Here is a 25,142-nt window from a genome sequence, read left to right on the forward strand (position 1 = left end):
TCTATTGCAATGCAGTCTGAGCCCTGCCACATGCACAATGGAGGACCTTCTTATAGCAACACCAGAGGTACTCAAAGCTGCAAGTTACTGGTCAAAGGACATTTAATAGAATGCCAAGTTTTTAAACTTCGTGTTTTTTAAATACATTACAAGTGTACCCTTAATTCGCTTCTGATAAAGTAAATATGTATTACTGGATGGCCCTTCTAATATTGTATGTATATGTATTTAGAGACTCCAGCTTTCTCTGGATCCAAACTAATGTTTGACCCTCATATAGCCTGATCTGCCCTAATATGCTATAGGGCAATGCAACCTGACCCCTGCCACATGGACAATGGAGGACCTTCTCACAGCTACACCAGAAGCACTCCAAGTGGCCAGATTCTGGTCAAAGGACATTTAGCATAATGCCAAGTTCTTTAAAAAAACTTTGTTTGTGTTAACTGTATCCTCAACTCACTTCTGACATGACAAATAACTCACCAGATAAGAGAAGGGGAGAACTCTTTTCTTTCGCAAGAAGATCAGGCAAAAACAGGCTGCTGCATTCTCTCCTAACATGTGGAATCATTTTTGTTGTTTTTATTCATTCCCTTGAACACCAATACTACTGAATTTGCAACATTGTGGTGATGGAAAAGCACATCAAGCTTTACAGCATATTTAATATGTTTCATTCACCTTGTTTGTAAGTGGAACCGTGCTCCCAGAAGCATGCTTCTACATGGGAAGGTGACATAAAGGGAGGGTTTTCTGTTTTGAAGGGGAAATGTAAGCTTTTGTGGGGTACCTGCTTGTGTGGATGTCAACTTGGATCCCTGTCCCTAGCCTGATTCAATTAATATGCATGTAACAACGAGTTATGTATTGGTGGGGGGACCTGGGGAGTTGCAATTCAACAGCAGAACTTTCCTGAGCTCTGTGTTGACTTGATTGTGCCACAAAACAAATGTCTGGTTGCACAGATGTGCAAATGACAGCCCGGGCTGTATGTTAGGGCAGGGCCTTTGAATACAGCGACATCCTCCGCTTCACATATTAGGGGACCTTTGGTGCACTTGCTTCCATTGCAGGCCACAGGACGGCATCCTGCCTGCCGAGATGAGAGCCGATGGGGGACCCAGAGCGACGTACCAGAGAAGATTGGCACTAATTAATGGTTTGAAGCACAAACAGAAAGCAAGGGAGCAGAAAGATGTCCCCATGTGGTGAAACAAACACTTGACAACCTGACACTGCGGCTTGTGCTGACTGATACACACATTAGCTGGTTGCGTTCCATCTCCTACCAAAAGCTCAATCTGTTGTGTTATCTTGGGAATGTCTTACCATTTGTTGGACAGTGGCTTTGCCACCGTGCCGCGAGTCAGCTGTTCCTCCCCTTCTGTAAAGCCGAGCATTTTAAAGAGCAGGTTGCAAGTCCGTTAAATGTTTATAGCTAATTAATTGCCTTTTAACTGTTTAATGGATGGCATTTGCATGAGAGGAGGGAGAAACCCCAGGAATCGTATTTTTTTAAACAGAAGAGCTGCGATGAATGGAATTGTCCATAGAGATATATTGCAATAATTTAATGCTTCTTTACATCAATCTGGAAAATTCCCTTGTTTTTCCTTTCCAAAGTTTCCTTTTCAAATACTTGCTTGCCTACCTTTGTAACTCAGAAAAAAACAAATCACTTGGAGAGGCAGTCTAGTGTGATGGACTTTCACCCCTTCCTTCAACTGTCCCAATTTGACAGGCACAGTTGTGTTTACTCCTTCATTGATACTTTTCTAGCTGCTTTTAAAATGCCCCAATTTTCCTCTCTTTCTCTCACCTTCTCCCTTTGTCTCCTACTTCCCTCAGCTGCTGCAAACTGAGTACAAAGAGCAAAAGTACTTTGCACTCAGTTCATTCAATGGGGGCAGAGGACGGGATGAGATAGGATGGGGCTCTTCTCACTAAGCTCAGACAGAAGCAGACTTTCCTAACTTGTGTGTTCTTCCTCGTTAGTAACTTTTGCCATCTCGGCCACATTCTTATGGTCCTGGTATTATCAGTGAAACACTGGAGAGTATGTTACATTTTGAACAATGAACTCCAGAATTCCTGCACTCAACACTGATGAGGATAAGGAATTATAGGAACTATATCTACTCTAAAAGCTAAATAAAACCAGCCCTGATTCGTACTTGGATAAGAGATCACCAATGAATACCAGCTACTATAGGCTATATTTCAGGAGGAACTGATAAAAATACCTCTGATTATCCCTAGTCTAAGAAAACTCTATGAAATTCATGGTTTCTGTTACATTAACAAGTGATTTGAAAAGACAACACATACCAATATAGGAGGCATGTGAAAAGCTCACATTTGTTTTAGAAATTCTAAGAACACTTAGAACACTGGCTAGAAAAGACAAGGCTCTTCTTTGCCTCAGGGTTCTGATCTAAACTTTCCCATCTCTGTTATTGTTTTGAAAGAAGGTAATCATTACAACTCAGTCGTTACTGGATTCTGTTTAACCATTTCAAAACTCCCTGCTTGGGCAGTGATGGCACAATCGTCAGCATAGATGAAATTCTCTGTCTCTTCTGGCAGTGGCTGATCATTTGTGTAAATGTTAAACACTGATGAACAAGCAGGCTCCCCTTGAGGCAGGCCTATCTCAGGTGCTCTTACTGCCTACAGATTTAGGTACTCTTACTGCCTATTATGGGGAAAACCAGATGATTCCTAATCCATCTAAAATGCAGATGTATGCTTTTCACCTTAAGAACAGTCAAGCATCTTGAGCTCTGAGGATTACATGGGAAGGAATCCCATTGGAGTATTGCAACACACCCAAATATCTGGGTTACCCTGGACCGTGCTCTGACCTACAAGAAGCACTGCTTGAATATCAAGCAAAAAGTGGGTGCTAGAAACAATATTGTATGAAAGCTGACTGGCACAACCTGGGGATCACAACCAGACACAGTGAAGGCATCTACTCTTGTTCTTTGCTACTCTGCTGCTGAGTATGCGTGCCCAGTGTGGAACACATCTCAACACATTAAAACAGTGGATGCAGCTCTTAATGAGATATGCTACATTATCACAGGATGTCTATGCCCTATGCCACTGGAAAAAATTATATTGTCTAGCCGGTATTGCACCACCTGACATCCGCTGGGAAGTAGCAGCCAATAATGAAAGGACCAAGGCAGTGACATCTCCGGCTCATCCCCTGTTCGGATATCCGCCAGCACGCCAACGCCTTAAATCAAGAAATAGCTTCCTAAGATCTACAGAGATGTTCGGAGGAACACATCAGCAAGCGAGAGTTCAAAAGTGGCAGATGAAAACCCGGAACCTCAAGCCATGGCTGATACTGAATTTATTTATTTATTTATTTATTTATTTATTTATTGTTCTTATACCCCACTACCATCTCCTGCAGGACTTCGGTGCGGCTTACAAGAGGCCAAGCCCAACAACATCATGAAAACAACAACAACAAAACAATAAATAACAAAACAATGCAATAATAACACAACACATTTTAAAAACATGAGGCGGGCCAAATGTAAAAGTTTTAAAAGTTAAAAGCTGAGAAGTTTATAGGGGATAGGAGGAATATTTTGGGAAAGGTGGACGTGCAGACAGTTCTAAATCTCTCATAAAGTGCATTGAGGACATATTGCTTAGGATTCCTTATTCTGGGAAGGCACACCGGAACATCCATATTTTCAAGCTCCTTCTAAAGACTGCCAATGTTGGGGCCTGCCTGATGTCTTTGGGGAGGGAGTTCCAGAGTCACGGGGCCACCACCGAGAAGGCCCTGTCCCTCGTTCCCACCAATCGTGCCTGTGAATCCATGGCTGATACTGAATGAGAGACACCCTTCTGGAAACACAGAAGACTGGGCAACTTGGAAGGTGCTGAACGGAGTGTGCTCTGGCACCACGAGGTGCAGAGACAACCTTGAGAAATGGGGCCACAAAGTGGAATCCATGACATGTGAGTGTGGAGAAGAGCAAACCACAGACCACCTATTGCAATGCAATCTGAGCCCTGCCACATGCACAATGGAGGACCTTCTTATAGCAACACCAGAGGCACTCCAAGTGGCCAGTTACTGGTCAAAGGACATTTAATATAATGCCAAGTTTTAAAACTTTGTGTTTCTTAAATACATTACAACTGTACCCTTAATTCGCTTCTGATATGATAAATATATATTACTGGATGGCCCTTCTAATATTGTATGCATATGTATTTAGAGACTCCAGCTTTCTCTTGATCCAAACTAATGTTTGACCCTCATATAGCCTAAAGCTTGTTCTGCCCTAATATGTTATAAAGAAACGCTCTCCAAGAGTGATTCAGTGAAGTCAAGCCAACCCATTCGCCCTCCAGTAAAGCTAGCTTGTTTCCACATTTGTGTTTTACAGAGAGACTTTCTTGGAAAAGAAAGCAATTGTCACATTAACTTTCAGCTTTTGAAGTGGTTTGCTCACTTCCAGAGCATATGACATGGTTCCTGAAGGCATTTTGGCTATGGTGTGGAAAGTACCATCGTCCAGCCCATGTCTGTCCCCGTTTTTCAGTTGTGTACAGAAAGAGAAGAGTTATGTTCCAGGCAAGGCCCTCTGCTGAATTCAACATAAGCTTTCCAACTAATAGTTCTTGAAGCACACCATTCATTTGTTGTGATAGCTGTTGTTTTGGAAGGGAGCAAACTGAAGCATCCTGCACGATCCCACCTTCCTTAAAGGATATCAATGACTGAAAATGCTTCCAGGCTCCAATGAACAATGGATCAAAGCATTGGCTCAGATAAAAAAGTGGGAGCCAAGTTTTTATATCCCAACTGACAGAAAGGAGAGGATGTATCACATGTTAGGGGAAGCACTCTTTCTGGCCAAGTTGTGGAAGGCTTCCCTTATTCCAGCCGGTAGAAACACCATCTCCAAATAGCAAAATTAAGAGGTTTATGACAGATGGCAGAATAGAAGAGTAAAATCCATATTATGCAGAGTTATATTGGCCAAAGAGGAACACAGGAATCTTACCTTATACATGTTTGGGGGATTTATTAATCTAGATCAGTGTTTCCAAACCTTAGGTCTTCCAGGTGTTTTGAAGTTCCGCTCTCACAATTCCTAACAGCTGGTAAACTGGCTGGGATTTCTGGGAGCTGAAATCCAAAACACCTGGAGGGCAAAAGGATGTGAAACATGGATCAGATCTTCAGTTATCAGCTGGTTCTCTCATCACCAGCAGTCCAATCCTTTTAACTTAGGGATAGATGTGCATGACCAGCTTGGGGTGATATGACAATCATATCCATTCCTGGATAAGGATTGTTTACGTATTGTAGTGTATGCACTAGCAACCTCAACAATTAGGCTAGGGCTGCCCTTTAATTTGGTTCTGAAGATGCAGCTCATGCAAAAACAAGTCAGATTCATATATCTAACATATTCCCATCCACATATTGCACTTGTATTAAGGCTGCCTTCTGGGACTTCACAAATTGCCTCTTAGCTGCAGAGCCATGTTGGAAGTTTTATTTCTGACATGCAAATCCCAGAAATGAAGACGTTGAATCCCAAATAAATCTCGTCATCTATGCACGGTGTGTCACTAAGATCTTAATAAGAATGTTGCCATGTAGTATCATGGAAAAGGAGCCCCTGGTGCGAAGTGGGTTAAGCCCCTGTGCCGGCAGGACTGACCAACAGGTCGCAGGTTCAAATCCAGGGAGAGTGCGGATGAGCTCCCTCTATCAGCTCCAGCTCCTCATGTGGGGACATGAGAGAAGCCTCTTACAAGGATGATAAAACATCAAAACATACGGGCGTCCCCTGGGCAACGTCCTTGCAGACGGCCAATTTTCACACACCAGAAGTAACTTGCAGTTTCTCAAGTAGGAGTGACATGACAAAAAAAATTGGAAATGGTCCTCTCGACACCAGGGGATCCTAGCATAGGACATTAGTGATAAAGGGAATCGTAATGTGATACTTCAGAGGGCAGCTGTTGAGAAAAGATGGCCTGAACACAGTAGATGTTTCCTGTGACTTCATCCTCAGAGTGTTTCCTAGCCTGGATGTGATTTTTTAAAACTTGCCCATGTGCTTCCATGCCCTTTCCCCCAAAGAGTCCCCTTCTACTATTGCAAAAAAACAACAGAAGGAAATCCAGCCCCATTATCTGTGGCTTATGAAGGCACAAGGGCTCCCTGCTAATAGGAAGGAAAAGTTCTCTCTTAGTAATACATAAGCTGACAGGAGCAGCAATCTGTCTGCAATTTGTTGCAGCCCTGACAGGGTCTGTTTTGTGTCATATCAGCCTGCTGGAGCATCTCGTTTGTGTGACAGAAACAAATGTGTTACCAAACTGACTCTGCATTTCATCAAGTTCAGTATCCTGCTTCCCAAAGAGCTGCCAATATTTAACCTTTTTATTATCCCTACTTTAGAACAACAACAAAGTGAAACAATTTTTACCTGTGAGTTTTAACAGCTGCTCCTAATTCTTCGCTTCCTGCCTGGTGTTGTTATTTGATCAGGTTGAATGTATTATTACTGTTATTTTATTCTGGTGTGAGCTGCCTAGGAAACCATTTGATTGAAGGGCAATATATAATTATACGAAACACAAGCCCTACGGGATGCGGGTGGCGCTCCAAACTCCTCAGGCAGCTTTTCAAGCCTTGCTTTAAAGATTCACAGCATTTCTTCACTTCTGCTAAATGGAATATTGCTCCCTTTATGCTGGCCCAGGCTGAGGATGCCTTTACACCACTTGTTCTCAACTTGTGGGTCCCCAGGTGTTTTGGCCTACAACTCCCAGAAATCCCAGCCAGTTTACCAGCTGTTAGGATTTCTGGGAGTTGAAGGCCTAAATATCTGGGGACCTACAGGTTGAAAACCACTGCTCTACACGGTAGAAATAATGCAGTTTGTAAAGGTAAAGGTAAAGGTAGTCCCCTGACATTAAGTCCAGTCATGTCTGACTCTGGGGTGTGGTGCTCATCTCCATTTCTAAGCCGAAGAGCCAGCGTTGTCCATAGACACCTCCAAGGTCATGTGGCCAGCATGACTGCATGGAGCGCCGTTACCTTCCCGCCGGAGCGGTACCTATTGATCTACTCACATTTGCATGTTTTCGAACTGCTAGGTTGGCAGAAGCTAGGGCTCACAGCGGAAGCTCACGCCGCTCCCCGGAATCGAACCTGCGACCTTTCGATCAACAAGCTCAGCAGCTCAGTGCTTTAACCCACTGTGCCACCGGACATCATTTTAATTTCCTTGGCTCAATACTATAGGAGTTGCAGTTCTATAGTGTCTTTAGCCTTCTCTTCCAATGTGTGCTGGTGTCTCAGACTACAAATAATATAATTCCATGGCATTGAGTTAAAGCGGTGTCGAAGTGCATCAGTTCCACAGTATAGATACACTCTCAATTGAACAAACATTGGTGATAAAGGTATCCCAACTAAAGGCAGTTATTCACATGAAGGGGGTTCAGTACAACGGAGTCAGTAGGAACATATTGTTGATCCGAACCTTGAAGCTCTTCAGTTGAAATAAGGGACAAGGTGCCTGTACCTTTATTACAAGGGTTATCTGGAAAGTAAGGTTATAAGGCACATAGCTCTTGCAGTGAATTTTCCCCGGAGAAGTTTGTATCACTGCCATGTAGCGGAAAGCCAACGGAAGTGAATGAGCAGTGTTAGTCGTCAGTAGCTTATCAACTGGTGTGGTGACGGTTGGAGATGAGCTTCCTCATTCCATTTCTTTCTGTCTCCTTCATGACAATGCGCTCCTCACATCGCTCATGCACCCCAAGAGTCACACCCAGTAACTATCATCTGTTCATTAAATTGAAGGAACTCCTGGGTGGAAAACACTTTTCCAGCGAGTAGGAGGTGGTGAAAATTGACGTGACGAAAATTGAAGGTGGCGGGAGACTTCTATGACACAGGCACCAAAAAACTCGTTGCACAGATGACAAAATGTATTGAACTGAATAGTGATTATGTGGAAAAATAATGTAATACCTATGCTATAATCCATGTAAGTTTTATTAAAATATATTCATTCTTTGCATTTTTTTTAAAAAAACCTTGTAACCTTACTTTCCAGGTACCCCTCGTAGTTCTGCAGCAGAAATAATTCCAGGTGTTGCTTGTTATCCAAACACCTGCTGAAATTCTCCCGTTTGCACTCCTTATTTCACTTGGAAACCTGAACAGTTTTGCTCATAAGATTAATATACTTGATCTAGGCATCTGGAAAAAAGTCCTGTAGACGGATTTTAACTTTTATAGGATTTTCTAAGAGCTAACGTCTTCACAATGTAGTATTCCTCATCCAGGGATCAAGCTGCACAGTCTTGGAGATAAAGGATCAGTATATGTGACAGATTTGTTTAAGGGGCACCAACTGAAGATATACAATAAATGTATTGTCGAAGGTTTTCATGGCTGGAATCACTAGGTTCTTGTGGGTTTTTTCGGGCTATAGAGCCATGTTCTAGAGGCATTGCTCCTGACGTTTCGCCTGCATCTATGGCAAGCATCCTCAGAGGTTGTGAGGTCTGTTGGAAGTAGGAAAAATGGGTTTATATATCTGTGGAATGGCTGGGGTGGGGCAAGGAGCTCTTCCCTGGTGCAGTTAGGTGTGAATGTGAATGCTAAACATTCACACCTAACTGCAGCAGGGAAGAGCTCCTTGCCCCACCCCAGCCATTCCACAGATATATAAACCCATTTTTCCTACTTCCAACAGACCTCACAACCTCTGAGGATGCTTGCCATAGATGCAGGCGAAACGTCAGGAGCAATGCCTCTAGAACATGGCTCTATAGCCCGAAAAAACCCACAAGAACCTATACAATAAATATTTGGGAGATCCCAGAAGCTGCATCTCACATGTCCCCACTCCCACTCCCACAGAACCAACCTCTCAAGCACTACTTGAACAATTTGAGCTTTAATAATGATTTCTATCAGTACCTGGGACAGAATACCAACATATATGGTAAGTTCAACGATCAATTTCCGATTTCTGTTCAAAAGAGCTCCCTTCAGGTCTCAGGGTAAGTGAATAGGCTGGTAAGCTACATTTTTATTTTTAAAAGGCTCAGCCATTTCACATTCCAGTAAGTTACAACTGAGTCAAAAGTCACAGGGCTATGAGATGTATCTGTTTCTAATTAAGTGTTGGAAAGCTCCTTCTCATTAATGTTTTTCTAAGATTTCCAGAGGATTTGGGACCATGATGAGGAACAAGTTGTTTCCCAATAGAGAGAAGAATGTTATCAAACCAGCCTGCTAAAACATCAATGGTAATGGTGGGACTACTATTTATGGCCTGCATCAATAGGAGTCTAGTGTCTCTAGATCCGGGGAAGTCATGCTACCCCACATAACAACCTTTAAGTACTGTTTGCAAGGACATTGCCTAAGGGATGCCCAGGTGTTCTGATGTTTTACCATCTTTGTGGGAGGCTTCTCTCATGTCCCTGCATGGGGAGCTGGAGCTGACAGAGGGAGCTCATTCACACTCTCCCTGGATTCAAACCTTTGACCTGTCGGTCATCAGTCCCGCTGTCACAAGGGTTTAACCCACTGTGCCACATAAATCTGACACAAAGTCAGGCCTTTCTTCAGGCATCTGTGGTGATAGTGGAGCCTCTCAAGTTTGCATCAAACATTATTTCATTCCCAGGAAATGTGTAAAAAATGAATACAGACATCTGGACTCAAGATGGAATATTTAATAAAAAGGCATCCTAGTGATTCTGATGTCGAAATGCATACTCCATGTTAATGAGGTAACCAACATTTGGCTGCAAAAGTGACTCAACGCACACGAGAGACAAAAAAGGACAAAGGTTTTCCTAGCAAGTCAAAGTGCTTTATTTTATAAAGCCTCATGTCTGGAGTGTTTTTAGAACTAGGCGATACAATGTGAAACTTCCTCACCTTCTTCAAACAATTTAACAGTAACGAGTGCCAAAGATTGTTACAGACAAAAAAAAGGCTTTGTAATTACTTCATTAAAAAGCGTATGTTAATTGGCCACATTGGAATATTTACCTTTTTAAAAATGTAACAATTATGTACCTCTTAAAGTTTCCTGGTAGTATCTTTTCAGTCCCATGATACACCTTAGAAGCCACTGTGTAGAGTAAAAAATTAAAACATTCATGTGGTGTCAAAAGAGAAATGGGTGTGCGTGTATGAGGGGGACACAAATAGGAAAACCAAGCCACACTTATCAACTTAAATACATAAATACACAGAGTTATACACATACATTACAGTACTGTTAACATCACTAGAAGGGCCACACAGCAACAGGATTGGGAGGAAGTTGGGATCCTGGAAGGAGACTAGAGAGACACACAGGAAGAAGGCATCTATCTGGGATTGTTAGGAAAGCCCAGGTGTATGCCTCACCTGGAGAGCAATAATGTACAAGTTGTGCCTGATAGACCAGACCTACGTCTCAATCCTGATCTCAAATAATCCTGTTACACAGACTAACAGATGTGCTGGTAGGAATATGGACCCACTTGTTCTCAATGGTTGGCAAAGAAGGGTAGCGGCAATCCGTGGTTCTAAATCAGTGGTTCTCAACCTGTGGGTCCCCTAGGTGTTTTGGCCTACAACTCCCAGAAATCCCAGCTGATAGGATTTCTGGGAGTTGAAGGCCAAAACACCTGGGGACCCACAGGTTGAGAACCACTGTTCTAAATGGATCAAAGCTACTTACAAAACTAAAATTCTGGTGGTGAAAACTAGGGGGCGCTAATGCTTTGCTTCTACAGTGTTTCTAAAGTTCTGGTGGTGAAAATTTCAGAACTCTAACAAAACTTTCAAAATTTCGTTATAAATGGCAGTTCCTAATTGGTTCTGTCGTTAAAATTGCCAATAATGAAATAATACAATTTTGAAAGTTTTGTTAAGAGTTCTGAAATTTTCACAAACAGAACTTTAGCAACACTGTAGAAACAAAGCATCAGTGCCCCTTAGTTTTCACCACCAGAACTTTAGTTTTGTAAGTACTTTCGAACCATTTAGAACCATGGATTGCCCATGCGTAGTAGCCAAGGCCCAATCATCCAGTTTGATCCAACCACAAAACGCTTGGAGTGCCTTGGTAAGACACCCCAATCTCATCTGGGCTTATCACAACCCATCAGAGGGGTTTCTCATTTGTTCCCTTATGAAATTATAGACAACTTATTAGAAAGTAAATATATTAGATATGGCATTCTGCAATATATGTATGGACTATTGGCTGGGTATGGCTTTCTGGCAATTATGAAAACCCATAACATAAGGAACATAAACCCATGCTTGGATGACCAACACGAGTGAATGCCAATGAAAAGGTGCATTAAAAACTGCATTATCCAAGAAGGAATCTAGGGAGCCACCCCTTCCCAAGTGAATGCCAATCTTATTATCTATTCAGTAGGGATCTGAACATTAACATTGGTGAGGCTTGCAATAACGCTTTTCACGTCTGCGTCTAATAAAATTGTGAGAATAGGACTGGGAACAGGGTGCGCTACCCTGAGAAAGCCAAGTCTGTATTAATGGGACAACTGTGACCTATGACAATAAATGATATATCTTTGTTGAAAATGACAAGCGTGTTGTTACAAGCAGTAATTAAAAGCATATAAACCAATGCAACTGAATATGAGCAACTACAGACCTCGTGGAGACAGAAGAGAAGACCTCAAGTTGTGGAGAACGAATTAGTGTAATCACTGTGCTGTGCCACGGACAAACGGCAACTCACAAGAACTGAGAATAAGATTTTGTTGCGTGAAGTATACTTTGAATTTTTATTGTGATTATTTTGACATCCAAACTCTAATCAGATCAAGTTACTGACTTAACTGCTTGGTGTAGCACATGGGCAGATAATCTCTAATTTGAGGGAAAATCTGAATGAAGAAGAAGAAGAATTCAAATACGGGGAATCTGCACATTCCTTAGGAGACTGCTTTGCAAGTTAGCCCCAGTAGAGAATCACAAAACAAGCAAATAGTTTAGCCTAAGTTTTGAAAGGACGCCGTTTCTAGAGAGGGTGCAGCTGATGAATGGTGAGCAGATGGCAAAGACACAAACCAATTTTCAGCAATAGATTGGAAACAGAAAAAAAAATGCAAAGGATGTTGTGTTAAAGTAAAGATAAAGGTTTCCCCTTGACATGAAGTATAGTCATGTTTGACTCTGGGGGTGGTGCTCATCTCCATTTCTAAGCCGAAGAGCCGGTGTTGTCCATAGACATCTCCAAGGTCATGTGGCCAGCATGACTGCATGGAGCGCTGTTACCTTCCCACCAAAGCGGTACCTACTGATCAACTCACATTTGCATGTTTTCTAACTGCTAGGTTGGCAGAAGCTGGGGCTAACAGCGGGAGCTTACCCTGCTCCCTGGATTTGAACCGTCAACCTTTGGGTCAGCAAGCTCAGCGGTTTAAACCAAACAGCAAATGCTGAAGTCCATATTCTGACAATACTTTTTATTAAACCAATAAACCACTTATAAAAAATGATTGGTGAATTGATAATGAAGGGTGTCTCAAAAGCTTATACAAAACAATTTGTGCCCTAATAATGATGATATCACAATATGGACTGGAAACAAAGAGAATGAACGAATAAATAAATCATCTGATGGATAAGGAAGCCTATAAGAGGAAAATCCATTTGAAACGAATGTCTGAGACTAAACAAAACCATATTTCCCAAACCCCAGTAAATGGAATCTAGAGGGACGAGCCAAGAAGTATGGTGACCAAGCTATGCTAGCAATGCAGACAAAAATAGAAGGGAAACGGTTTAGTGGGAAAAGAAATGCAGACCTCAATTTTATAGCAAGCCTCACAAGATATAGACAGTGGTTATCTCTAAATGTGCACAACGGAATCAGAAAGAAGAGTTGGCAGAAAACTCAATCCAACTCTAGATAAATGGAGTATGAATATATGTGGCTAAAAATCATAAAAATACAAGGGCAGAAAATAATGAAACATGTAAGGAAACCATACAGCAGCTACTAGCTTTACTGAAAGCAAAATGAGGACTGTTTGCAGAGTGATCAACAAGGCTCCTGAATGACAATAGGAAAGAATTTACATATGTGGTGGACATGAGATGAAGCATAGAAATACTGGACTGAAATATATATGATGATAGAGGACATAAAAAAAATTACAAAAAAGACTAGAATTTGTTGGGAATGATGAAAGCACAAAAGGACAAGAAATATGGACAAATTCTTCAATATATGGGTTGCTGTGAGTTTTCCGGGCTGTCTGGCCATTTTCCAGAAGCTTTCTCTCCTGATTTTTCTCCCACATGTATGGTAGGCATCCTCAGAGGTTGTGAGGTATATTCCTGCCTGGGGGAATCCTTTGTTGGGAGATGTTAGCTGGCTCTGATTGTGTCATGTCTGGAATTGCCCTGTTATTCTTTATTTACTGTCCTAATTTTAGAACAGTAACTCTAAAACTCTAAAATTAGAGGCAAGAATCAGCCAGGCCTTGAAGCTGCAAGGCTTTGCAATGCTAATCAAGGTGATTAATTGCAACATTCACACTTGTTTCCAGCAGACAAGAGTTCTTTCATCCACCTTGGACCTTCTACAAATCTATAAACCTCCCTTGCTTAGTTTCCAATATACCTCACAACCTCTGCCTGTCATAGATGTGGGTTTTTTGTTTTGTTTTTTTTGTTGTCAGGAGTGACCTGAGAAACTGCAAGTTGCTTCTGGTGTGAGAGAATTGGCCGTCTGCAAGGACATTGCTCAGGGGATGCCCAGATGATTTGATGTTTTTATCATCCTTGTGGGAGGCTTCTCTCATGTCCCCGCATGAGGAGCTGGAGGTGACAGAGGGAACTCATCTGCCTCTCTCCGGATTAGAACCTGCAACCTGTCAGTCCTGCCGGCTCAGGGGTTTAACCCTCTGCACCACTGGGGGCTCCATAGATGTGGGTGAAATGTCAGGAGAGAGTGTTTTTGGAACGTGGCCATACAGTCCGGAAAACTCATAGCAACCTAGTGATTCTGGCCATGAAAGCCTTCAACAACACATATTCAATATATGATTACAGCTGTGAGAATCTATTATGTGGACTAACATTAGAAGTGAAGCAACACATTTAGCGAAACATTAGAAATTAAAGATGTCTATTATGAAGTTAATTTATATTCTTGATAATCACAGATGGTAGAATTTGTGGTGACAGCCCAGGGAAGGATACAGTATACAATATATCAAATTGTACCAGCTCAAATGGGAAATGAGATGGAAATATAATTGTTGAAGCATCTTTCCGAGACACATTGGTTGAAACACAGATGGAGGTCTACAAACATCCAGTGTGGCCTCCTTCATAAAAGTGTGGGGTGCATTTGAGAAGATATTCAGGTTAAGAAAAAAACAAAAACATTTGCTGAATGTCTATATGTGGAAAGAGTACACATATACAAATGTAGTGTAATTCAACAAGGAAACGTAAAACAATGATTGACAGATCTTCCTTGAGTTACTTTGACATGTGTCATTTCTGTAACATATCCAAATTGATGAGTACAATTTTGGGTATCATGTTCCATAATGGACCTTAGGATGGAAGCTACAGCTATTCTTAATTGTGGAAGAAAGCTAATCCCTGAAAGAAATTAAAATGCCACCCACATTCGAAATAGTTGACATAACATTAAAACATAGTGGGGCCGCATGATCACTGCGCAACACAGTCATCGAGCAATTCTGGACGTTTATAAACATATCAAGGAGGAAGGAGAACAAGTTGGTGGGAACCTAATGTGGCCGACGCTTCTTCTCTCACACAATCATGAATGATGTATAGCTGGCTGGGAAGTGAGCCAGGGCTGCAGAAGTGAATGAGAGGCAGCAACAGAAGAGCTACGGATGAGGAAAATAGAGAAAGCTGTCTTGCACAAGGTTAGACATTAGTCTGTCTTGCGCAGTACTGTCTATACCAGGCATGGGCAAACTTCGGCCCTCCAGGTGTTTTGGACTTCAACTCCCACAATTCCTAAAGCCAATGGGATTTTGACCTGCATAAATAGGACTATAACTTTCTAGATCCAGGGAAGACATGCTACCCCTCTATTCTGCCTTGGTTAAACCACACCTGGAATATTGTGTCCAATTCTGGACACCACAATTGAAGAGAGATATTGACAAGCTGGAATGTGTCCAGAGGAGGGCGACTGAAATGATCAAGGGTCTAGAGAACAATCCCTATGAGGAGCGACTTAAAGTGCTGGGCATGTTTAGCCTGAAGAAGTGAAGTCTGAGGAAACATGATAGCCATGTATAAATACATGAGAGGAAGTCATAGGGAGGAGGGAGCAAGCTTGTTTTCTGCTTCCCTGGAGACTAGGATGTGGAACAATGGCTTCAAACTACAAGAGAGGAGATTCCATCTGAACATTAGGAAGAACTTCCTGACTGTGAGAGCCGTTCAGCAGTGGAACTCTCTGCCCCGGAGTGTGGTGGAGGCTCCTTCTTTGTAAGCTTTTAAACAGAGGCTGGATGGCCATCTGTCAGGGGTGCTTTGAATTCAATTTTCCTTCTTCTTAGCAGGGGTTTGGACTGGATGACCCATGAGGTCTCTTCCAACTCTATGATCCTATGATTCTATGAAGTAATAAAAGTTTCCCCTGACATTAAGTCTAGTTGTGTCCGACTCTGGAGGATGGTGCTCATCTCCATTTCTAAGCCGAAGAGCTTAGGGCATGTGACCAGCATGTCTGCATGTAGTGCTGCTACCTTCCCGCAGAAGTGGTACCTATTACTCATACTTGCATGTTTTCGAACTGCTATGTTGGCAGAAGCTGGGGCTAACAGTGGAAACTCACCCTGCTCCCCAGATTCAAACTGCCAACCTTTTGGTCAGCAAGTTCAGCAGCTCAGCGGTTTAACCCACTGTGCCACCAGGGCACCCTCTAATTAATTAAACCCTTAAAATTTCTCATCTTTGGTGAGAAAATAAAACCCACTTAGATACGTTAAATCTTTTTTTAAAAAAACAACTTAACAACAAGGGTGGTATTAACTGCTGTTTCATCAGAATTTGCTAAAGTCAATGCATTATACACAGCTAGAGTCTGAACAGTCCTGGCATTGTGTTACAAGAGAAGGCAACCTGGCACTCTTGGGAAAAGCTTTAGGTTGCAGTGGGAGAGGGGAGTTTTCGTTGTTATGAGTTGCCCACGAATGTCTGTTTCAACAAAGAATGACAAAAAGGCACAATTTTAGCACAGTGTGTAAGTAAGTAGAGAACATAATTTTAACCATATATCTCTAATTAGGTCTTTACTGAAGTTTGGAACTTTCCCCAAGGTCAGAGTATTGAAAACAGGTTAACAAGGGACGGCAAACCTTTAAGCAACCAAACATCATGATTTGGAGAAAAGACAAAGCTGATTATTACCACTGAAGTAATAAAAATGCCACTTCTAAAACAATTCCTCAAACAATCGGCCATCATTAATTGCAAAATCTATCATGGAAGTGAGTGAAGCATCCACCTGGGTACATTACTGCATATTACATCTCAAGATATTACTTCATCTTGTACTGCAAAATAACTTTACATGTAAACTTCAGATTCACATACTGCACACAGCCTCTCAAAAGCATCCCTGTCTTCCTAGTAATGTAAACAGTAAAGTTTAGGGCTTAAAAAAGGAGTACTTTAATAGAATATTAAAAACAGCACATGTAAGCATTTAAAACTTTTTTTCTCGGTTTTTGATCAATCAGAAGTGAACAGACTTTCCTATTCCTTTGTTCGTGAGGTGGAAAACACTATTATTGCCCAAAACAATGCATTTCTCCTAAAAACCCATCTGATTTCCTCTGTAGCAGAGTTAGTTCCTATATGATAAACATACTGTGTGAAATCTTCATGTACTAAAACAGTGAAACCTCCTTTTTTTTTCCAGCTCCCACCCCCAGAATATGTTTACCCTTGGCAAAGAAAACCCAGCATGATTATGGCATTTAGACTGTAGTAAAACTAGAGCCAAAACCTCTCAATTCCTGGAAGACTGTTTCCTGTTGCGATAGGCCAATTTAATAAAATTAAAATCTAAGTGTTGCCAACAGGAACGCTTCCAACACATGGAGCTATTCTTAAGGAGAGTCAGCATGCAGGATTGTTAAGTGTAACCTGTGCAGAAAGGTCAGAGTCGTCATCACCACCAATACTGTGTTGCACCTCTTGGCTCAAAAAATAAACTGATCCACAGTTTAACTTTGATACCAACGCTGTTGTTGTTGAGCTTAACATGCACGTATTCCTCCCTTCCCTTCCCTCCCTCCCACCCCAACTCCTTTGTCCATTCGTTCCATCTCAGCTAGTATCCACGGAGTGTTGTTCTTGCAATGCACACCGAGTAAGAAGCTGAACTATTTTAGTTAATATTAGTTAATTTATATTTGTTTTTGCACACTCATACACGCACACACACTCACACACACACACGTGCGCGCATCGGAAATAGCTAGAACTATGCTGGGCATAATCAGGCAGCTGTTTAAAAGCGAATATTTCACCCCAGTCAGTCATCTTTGCCAGCAGATGTAAACAAGGGGGCTGCCTTCTGCAAGATAGCACTTGAGAGTTCCTTTTAAAAGAAGCTTTTATCCCTTACACACTGGTAGCCATTGCTGCTGTTCCCAGACCTCGTATCTGTCCCATGGAACATTAGGTTACGTCAAAATGTTGGCAATAAAGTCCAAGAACCGCTTTGAATACTGTTCGGGGTTAACTGTTGAAATTTCCGCACCGGCCTGCAAAGCAAGAACAATGCGGGAGGGGGGAGCAGAGAAAGAGGTTTATTTATTTCATATCAAAAGCATTGCATAAATTGTATTGTCGAAGGCTTTCATGGCCAGAATCACAGAATGTCATAGAAACATTCTCGCCTAATGTTTCACCTGCGTCTATGGCAGAGGTTGTGAGGTCTGTTGGAAACTAGGCAAGTGAGGTTTATATACCTGTGGAATGTCCAGGGTGGGAGAAAGAACTCTTGTCTGCTTGAGGCAAGTGTGAATGTTGCAAATGACCATGTTGATTAGTATTGAATGGCCTTGTAGCTTCAAAGACTGTCTGATTCCTGCCTGGGCAAATTCTTTGTTGTGAGGTTTAGCTGGCCCTGATTGTTTCATGTCAGGAATTCTCCCGTTGTTTGAGTGTTCCTCTTTATTTACTGTCCTGGCTACCAGTATTAAAAATCAGGACACTTGCCAACTTTCCAACAGACCTCACAACCTCTGAGGATGCCTGCCATAGATGTGGGCAAAACGTCAGGAGAGAATGCTTTTAGAACATGCCCATACAGCCCGAAAAACCTACAACAACCCATTGCATAAAGTTATATAAAACAGATAAAAATAGGAGCACAAGCAGCTAAATATCATTTTGACCAAAAACAGGCAACAGCAACCTCATTGTCTGTAGCCTCCCAACAATTCTTCCTTTGTACATGAGGCAGGATATTGCAGACAAGCATACAAATGCGGAGTTGTCTGTTCTGCTCCATAGTCACATGAGATGGAGGATTCCTTTAGGTAGTGTCATTTTGCCAGGTTGTCTTTTGATCTGCTCACTCCACTTCCAAGTATGTTCAGGGTCTTCCAAGTTGGCCATTCTTGGTTTGCCTCTGGAGGAAGATCCACGTTGGTGGGGCATCCAACTGGGATTTCTTGGTTTAGCTGCCCAGAGGGTTACTCTTGCTGTTGCTGAGGGAACGTTTAGAGGAGTTAAGCTTTTCCTTGATTTGAGTCTACTGGGAGGAGGTTGGTAGCCATGTAGTGGATGGCTTTCACAGTGTTCAACCTTATTTCTCTCACAGTTAGCAGCAACTTCCCATCACATATCCGGGAGCGGGGGGGGGGGGGGGGGGGATGCCAGCTAGCTTGTAGAGTTTATCAACAGGTGTAGATTTATGACATCCTGTGATTGTTCTGCATGTTTCGTTCAGTGCTATGTTCACCTGCTTCACATGGGCAGACTTATGCCTATCAGGACAGGCATAATTGGCAGCTGAGTAAGACAAGGCTAGGGCTGATGTTCTTACTAATTTTAGGTCTTCACCCAATGTGCTGTCAGTTAGTTTTCACGGGATGTTACTGTGTACAGCTACTTTGTGCTTGCTGTTCATGCAGTGTTTCCTGTATGTTAGTGTTTGATCTAAGGTGGAAACAATGTCCAAGCTCTTGACCTTCCCAGATAACTTTCCATTTCCTGTTGGCTTCATGGTCCCGTAGGTAAAAAACACACACTTGTGTCTTGGCAGGGTTAGGCTTCAGGTGGTTAGAGAAGAAGGAAAGACAAGGGGAAATCTGTGACTTTTTTTCAGCAGCTGATTATTGTGGATGAGCTCTTGCAAGGAAAAACATGCTTCAGCAGAAGTGTGAGGCTGAGAAATTGTTGAGGAGGATTAGCAAATAGTAACAATGAGAAAACTAATAGGGTAATTCAAACAACGCACACCTTCTCTCGCAGTCCTCAAAATGGGACACCCTTAGGGTTGCCAGTGCCCTCCTCAAAAGTAATGACGTTCAAAATGTCACCCCTCAGCTTTACCCATCTCCCCAAGCCATTCTCGTCTCCTCCATCTTTCCACTTGTGTTCATAATTCTCTTGGTAAAAACACTTTGTAAATAAAAACGTGTCACCATCTGCACTCTCTTGTGTTAGAGTCACAAATGGCTGACAGTCATATAATTAAGGAACTTGATCCAATTACTCTCCAGTAAACAGGACCGCAGGCAATAATTGTACAGATTGCTTTCAAGGGTTCTTTCAAGCACAAATTAGAGATGTCTTTAGAGAATTTGTATCTTTGTTTTCCTAAGTTAGCAGACAAATAACAGCTTCAATGGAAGGAGAGAGCTTCGGATAAGTAAATTGCATGGGATGCAAGCATTGTCCTTTTTTCAGCAATGAAGATTTTTTTTTCTGTGTCAGGAGTGACTTGAGAATCTGCAAGTCGCTTCTGGTGTGAGAGAATAGGCCGTCTGCAAGGATGTTGTCCAGGGGACGCCCGGATGTTTGATGTTTTACCATCCTTGTGGAAGGCTTCCTTAATGTCCCTGCATAGGGAGCCAGAGCTGACAAGAGGGAGCTCATTCACGCTTTTCCTGGATTCAAACCTGTGACCTATCGGTCTTCAGCCCCGCCAGCACAAGAGTTTAACCCACTGCACCACCGGGGGCTTCAGTAGATAATTAATAAGCTATTATTATTATTATTATTATTATTATTATTATTATTATCACAAGAAGATGAAGTGCTAATAATAATAATAATAATAATAATAATAATAATAATACTTCTTTATTCTTATACCCCACCACCATCTTCACAAAGGGGCTCAGGGCGGCTTACATAGGGTCAAAATGCCCACAAAACATAAAAGCAAAATAATCCATTAAAGCAAAAACACAATTAAAATAGGAGCATTGTAAAATATAACGATTGATCAGCAGTCCTGTCTGTTGGTCCTGTTAGTCAGCGGTCCTGCTGGCACAAGGGTTTAATCCATTGAGTCACTGGGGGCTCCAAGATTTAATTGAGTGTCATTAACAGTGGACCAAGAGGAGTGAGGACCTGTGATTGTACATGGTGGTTCCCTGTTTGTCTCAAAAGCAGTTGTCAGTCAAGGTTTAATTGAGATTCACTGACAACTGCTTTTGAGACAAACAGGGAACGCCTATATAAACAATCACAGGTCCTCACTCCTCTTGGTCCCCCATCCATAATGGTTAATGCTTAAAATATTTAGCAGAAGTGGAATGTTCCAAATGGTGATACTCACGCCATGTTTGACTGTTTTTGCAGCATGTGCAGCTTTCTTTTTTGCATCATAATGGGTAAGAATGTCAATGATGGCCATAAAGTATACCTCCTTTCTAGGCGCATCTGTGGGGGAAAAACATGTAACTAAAACTGTACATATGTCATGTCTAGAAGATCAGATACACCTATAGAAGTAAATGGGAATACATTAAGATAACAAACTGTTGGACTTACTTAGATTGCTTTTGTCCCCAGAAATTCCACAACATTTAGAAATTCCAAACTTATAGAATGTAACACAAAATGTATGATACTAAAAAGTTTAAATATACTTTCCAAAGCATGCAGCAATGTTAAGGGAACTATAGCAACACTGGGTGCTTGTAACTATATGAAACCTCTCAGAAAATAACCAACAATTGCATAATGTTAAAGCAGTAGACTCAAGTCACAGGAGAATAAACCTTGTATTGAATGTTAGCTGTTAAGGAGAGGTACTTAAAAATCCTTCTCTGTTGCGTGATTGATATAGTGCAGCATCTATAACTCTCCTTTTTTAAAAACCCTAGAGACAAAAAGTCTTCCACAACTAAATATTTATAGCAAGTATCACTTACTGTCATGACATTTTATTCCATAAACATCAATGGTTGGATCAAATTCCCCAGGAGCTAAAGGCTGCAAGCTGTTCAGTGTATTTCCTGGACTATCGGGAGGTGTTCCGACTGGGTGAGTCCCGTCACTTTCGCCTTCGTCCTCCTCATTTTCTTCACATTCTACTTCTTCCTGTTCCGCTCTCTCAACATCGTGAATCCCAACCAACAAGCTGTAGTCCATGAGTTTTAACTGAGCAAGGAACTAAATGGCAATAATGAAAGGTATGTTACCATGGGACAATGGGAAATGTAGAGAGAACCTAATATTCAGTTTATAAAGACAAGCATTACTTTGTAGGATAACTGACTTAAAGCAGACTCTGATAAATAAGTGGGAATGGTTATGAGATTATTTCGGACTTAAGAAGGGAATAAGATCAAGGCAAAGCCATCTAAGATAGTGGTTTGACTATTGGACCAGGACACCATGAGTCCATGGTTTGAATCCATGCTCAGCCATGAAAAACCACTGAGTCACCTTCGGAAAGTCACATTCGACCTAAGAGGAAGGCAATGACAAATCTCCTCTGAATAAATCTTGCCAAAAAAATCTTCATGAAAGGATTGTCATAAATTGGAGTCAACCTGAAGCCACATAACAATAACAGCAAGATAAATCCATGAAAGATACAGATTAGTCACGATGACTAAATGAAGCTCTCGTGTTGGGAACCGGAATGGCACTGAATATCAGTTCCTGGACAACAGCATTGAGAGAAGGTTAATGGCACTACCTAGAGAGACTCTGATCCAATCCAGTAGGAGCAATTAAAATATAAAAATCTACTGAGTTCAACTCAGAAGAAATTTGGATCAGAATGAATCTGCTGACACTCTAAAAGCTGAACTCAACTACAATATATTGATCCTGAAGCCAATGAATTTTCAATGTATGATTCTGAACACACTAACCCTACCCTGCAACAATAGTGTGTTGGAGATAGCAACCTTCACAAGCCTCTTCTATTTAATGCTTTGTCTGTTTATAATGTGACATTTATTTCCTGAAGTCTATGCCTTCTTGCAGTTTTCTTAACTCTATATACTTGAGGCAGTGGGAGGGGTTGCAGACTATGTGACTGGTTCAGTGACCATTTAGAATGCAGTTTAATAGGATGACAGTTGAGGCTGGAGTCAGTTTGAGTAGAGATGTCAGTTTAGGAAGTTAGGAAACTGCTGAGGCTTGAGTTTCCTTTGAAAGTAGACTGTTATAAAAAGAGACTGTTAAACCCTGTAAGTTAAAGATAGAAACTGAAACGTTTTGAAGTTTAACCTGACAAGAAATGTGCCTGTATATTTAAATACATGAAGTAGTGAGTAAAACAAACATATCATTCATCTGCATGATGTAAAGATAATTGTCCATTTGAACAGATGGCAAAGGTAGCTCCCCATGCCATTCATCAGCAGAAGGTGAAGGTGACCACACTGGTTGCTTAGTCTCCAGTCCCAGCAAGACCATAACATCCTCTGACACACCTGAGTTTATCAGATGTAGGCTGACCATGTGGGACATTCAACTGTCATCTTCCATCTGAGGGAAACCGCTGGGTAACTGCAGCCGCTTCAACATTATTCATCACTCAAGGATGGTGCCTAGTGCTGGTTTTCCCTATCTAAGGAAAATAGCAGTTGGGTATGATATGGCTGAACAGGTGGCCAGTGAGACAGAAGACCAATGGTGCTTTCAGAAATTATTTTGTTATATATACATTTTTTTAAAAAAATTCAAGGAAAGCAAATTTGAGCAATACACATGACAACATCCGCAGTCTTGTAACTGTGGCAAAACTAGATGTGACACTTATCAAACGGTTTTGCCCTTTAGTGGATTTCAAATAAATGCTGCTGTCATGTGAAAGAGAAAGAGTCAACTCAGACTTTGCTGTCTTTCCTTGTTAGTTAAATGGAAGGAAATATGCAATTAGTACCAATAGGAACTAAAGTATTTACTTGAATCTAGTGCACCATCAAATATAATGCACACCTTAATTTGCTGGCAAATATAACGAGCAGTTGCTCATTATATTTGAAATTTGGCCAAAGAAGATGTGCATTACAGTTGCTGCCTTCTTAGAGTTGCTTCTATAAAATAAAAGTGTTAGAACACCAAATCTTCCAGCAATTGAAAAGAAAACCAGAGAAATAGATAACATTTTCTTCCCTCAAGGAGGCAATGCTGTTTATCCTGCCTCAGCTTCCTTAGGTGATTCTATACTGCAGAATGAATGCAGCTCGACAGCACTTTAACTCTCCTGGCTCAATGCAATGGAATCATGGGAGTTGTAGTTCTACACACTCTTTACCCTTCTCTGCCAAGGAGAGCTGGTGCATCTCCAAACTATTTATTTATGATTTACCGCATTTGTACACCGACTTTCTCAGCCAGAGGCGGTTCACAGTCGGCAGCGATTCACATATCAAAATACAGTTAAAACAATTATAAAAACAATTTAACATTTAAAATGTAATATAAAAGAAACAATGTCTATAAAAACAAAATCCTTGGCGTCTCCTTACTAAAATTGTTGTCCAATTGCATTGTCGGTCGTTCCATATATTCGTTTTTGTCTAATTGTGCTTCAGTAGTAAAAGCTTGCTTGAAGAGCCAGGTCTTAACCATTTTGCAGAATGTTAGAAGGGAGTAACATTCAAATACTGTACTTTGGATATTATCCTGCTGCTGAAAGACCCCACTTTGAATTGTATCCTTTCCATCATGCAATAACTCGTCCCCTCTTCCAGAGGCGTGTGTGTGTGTGTGTGTGTGTGTGTGTGTGTATATATATATATATATATATATATATATATATAATCAAACAATGTGATTATGACATCTACCCTGCTCAGAAGATTTTTCTTGACACAATGCAGAAGCAGTGTAACTGAATAAATACTGGCATATGTGCCACTGTACATTTAAAGAACAGTTTCAAGATCTCCATGAAATCACACTGAGTTGACCAAGTATGCTCCAACTCCATGGAACTGGAAGTCAAACTGAGTAGTCAACCAAGTCCAAATTTTCCAGAAAAGTTCATTTAAATAGAAAAAAAACCCCAGATAACTATTGTTATAAATAGCAATCAAATCATGTAATTGATATATATTTTAAGAGATACTCAAATACAAATAATATCTAACAAACATAAGCAGTGCTCCTTCTTTCGGTTTCTAATATATCAGAATCAAGCAAAGCAGTCAAATGAATATTTAAAGATAAAAGATAGAGGCAGTTCTAGCTTTCCATTATCAGCAAGAGATGCCAAGCCACTTTGCTATAATTGCCTACATACAAATTTAATGGTACTTCTGTATGAATGTTAATCAATACCACACAAGTTTCTCCAAACACAATTATACGGCTGACCTTCTAAGAGCTTAAACAGCAAAAAGAGTTTTTGACCCACACCTCAAAGAGAAATGGCCTGGTACAGGGAATCTCCAAGTTACAAACATCTGACAACTCCGTTAAAAATGGAGCGAGACAACAGAAAGTGAGAGAAATCTATCCCCAGGAAGGGAAATTCACTCCTGAAAATGTTATCATGGGGAAAAGGTGTCTCCACTGAATCACAACAAGCCAAATTTTTCAAAATCCAATTATCACAGAAATCAAGTATTCACAA

The 25,142-nt window shown here is 41.2% G+C and overlaps 1 protein-coding gene across 1 annotated transcript in view; it reads right to left on the reverse strand.

The window, feature by feature from the left end:
• Positions 1-9,880: 9,880 nt before the first annotated feature.
• Positions 9,881-25,142, reverse strand: part of PIP4K2A (phosphatidylinositol-5-phosphate 4-kinase type 2 alpha) — a 78,722-nt gene continuing 63,460 nt past the window's right edge. Inside the window, exons 8-10 of the mRNA XM_060782388.2 lie at positions 21,475-21,715; positions 20,877-20,980; positions 9,881-17,844 (exon numbers count right to left, since the gene is read on the reverse strand). Of these exons, the coding sequence (XP_060638371.1) occupies positions 17,764-17,844; positions 20,877-20,980; positions 21,475-21,715 (426 nt within the window). The 3' untranslated portion in view covers positions 9,881-17,763. The remainder of the gene's footprint in view (positions 17,845-20,876; positions 20,981-21,474; positions 21,716-25,142) is intronic.

Source organism: Anolis sagrei, chromosome 6, assembly GCF_037176765.1.
Source record: "Anolis sagrei isolate rAnoSag1 chromosome 6, rAnoSag1.mat, whole genome shotgun sequence".
In the NCBI taxonomy this organism is placed as follows: domain Eukaryota; kingdom Metazoa; phylum Chordata; class Lepidosauria; order Squamata; family Dactyloidae; genus Anolis; species Anolis sagrei.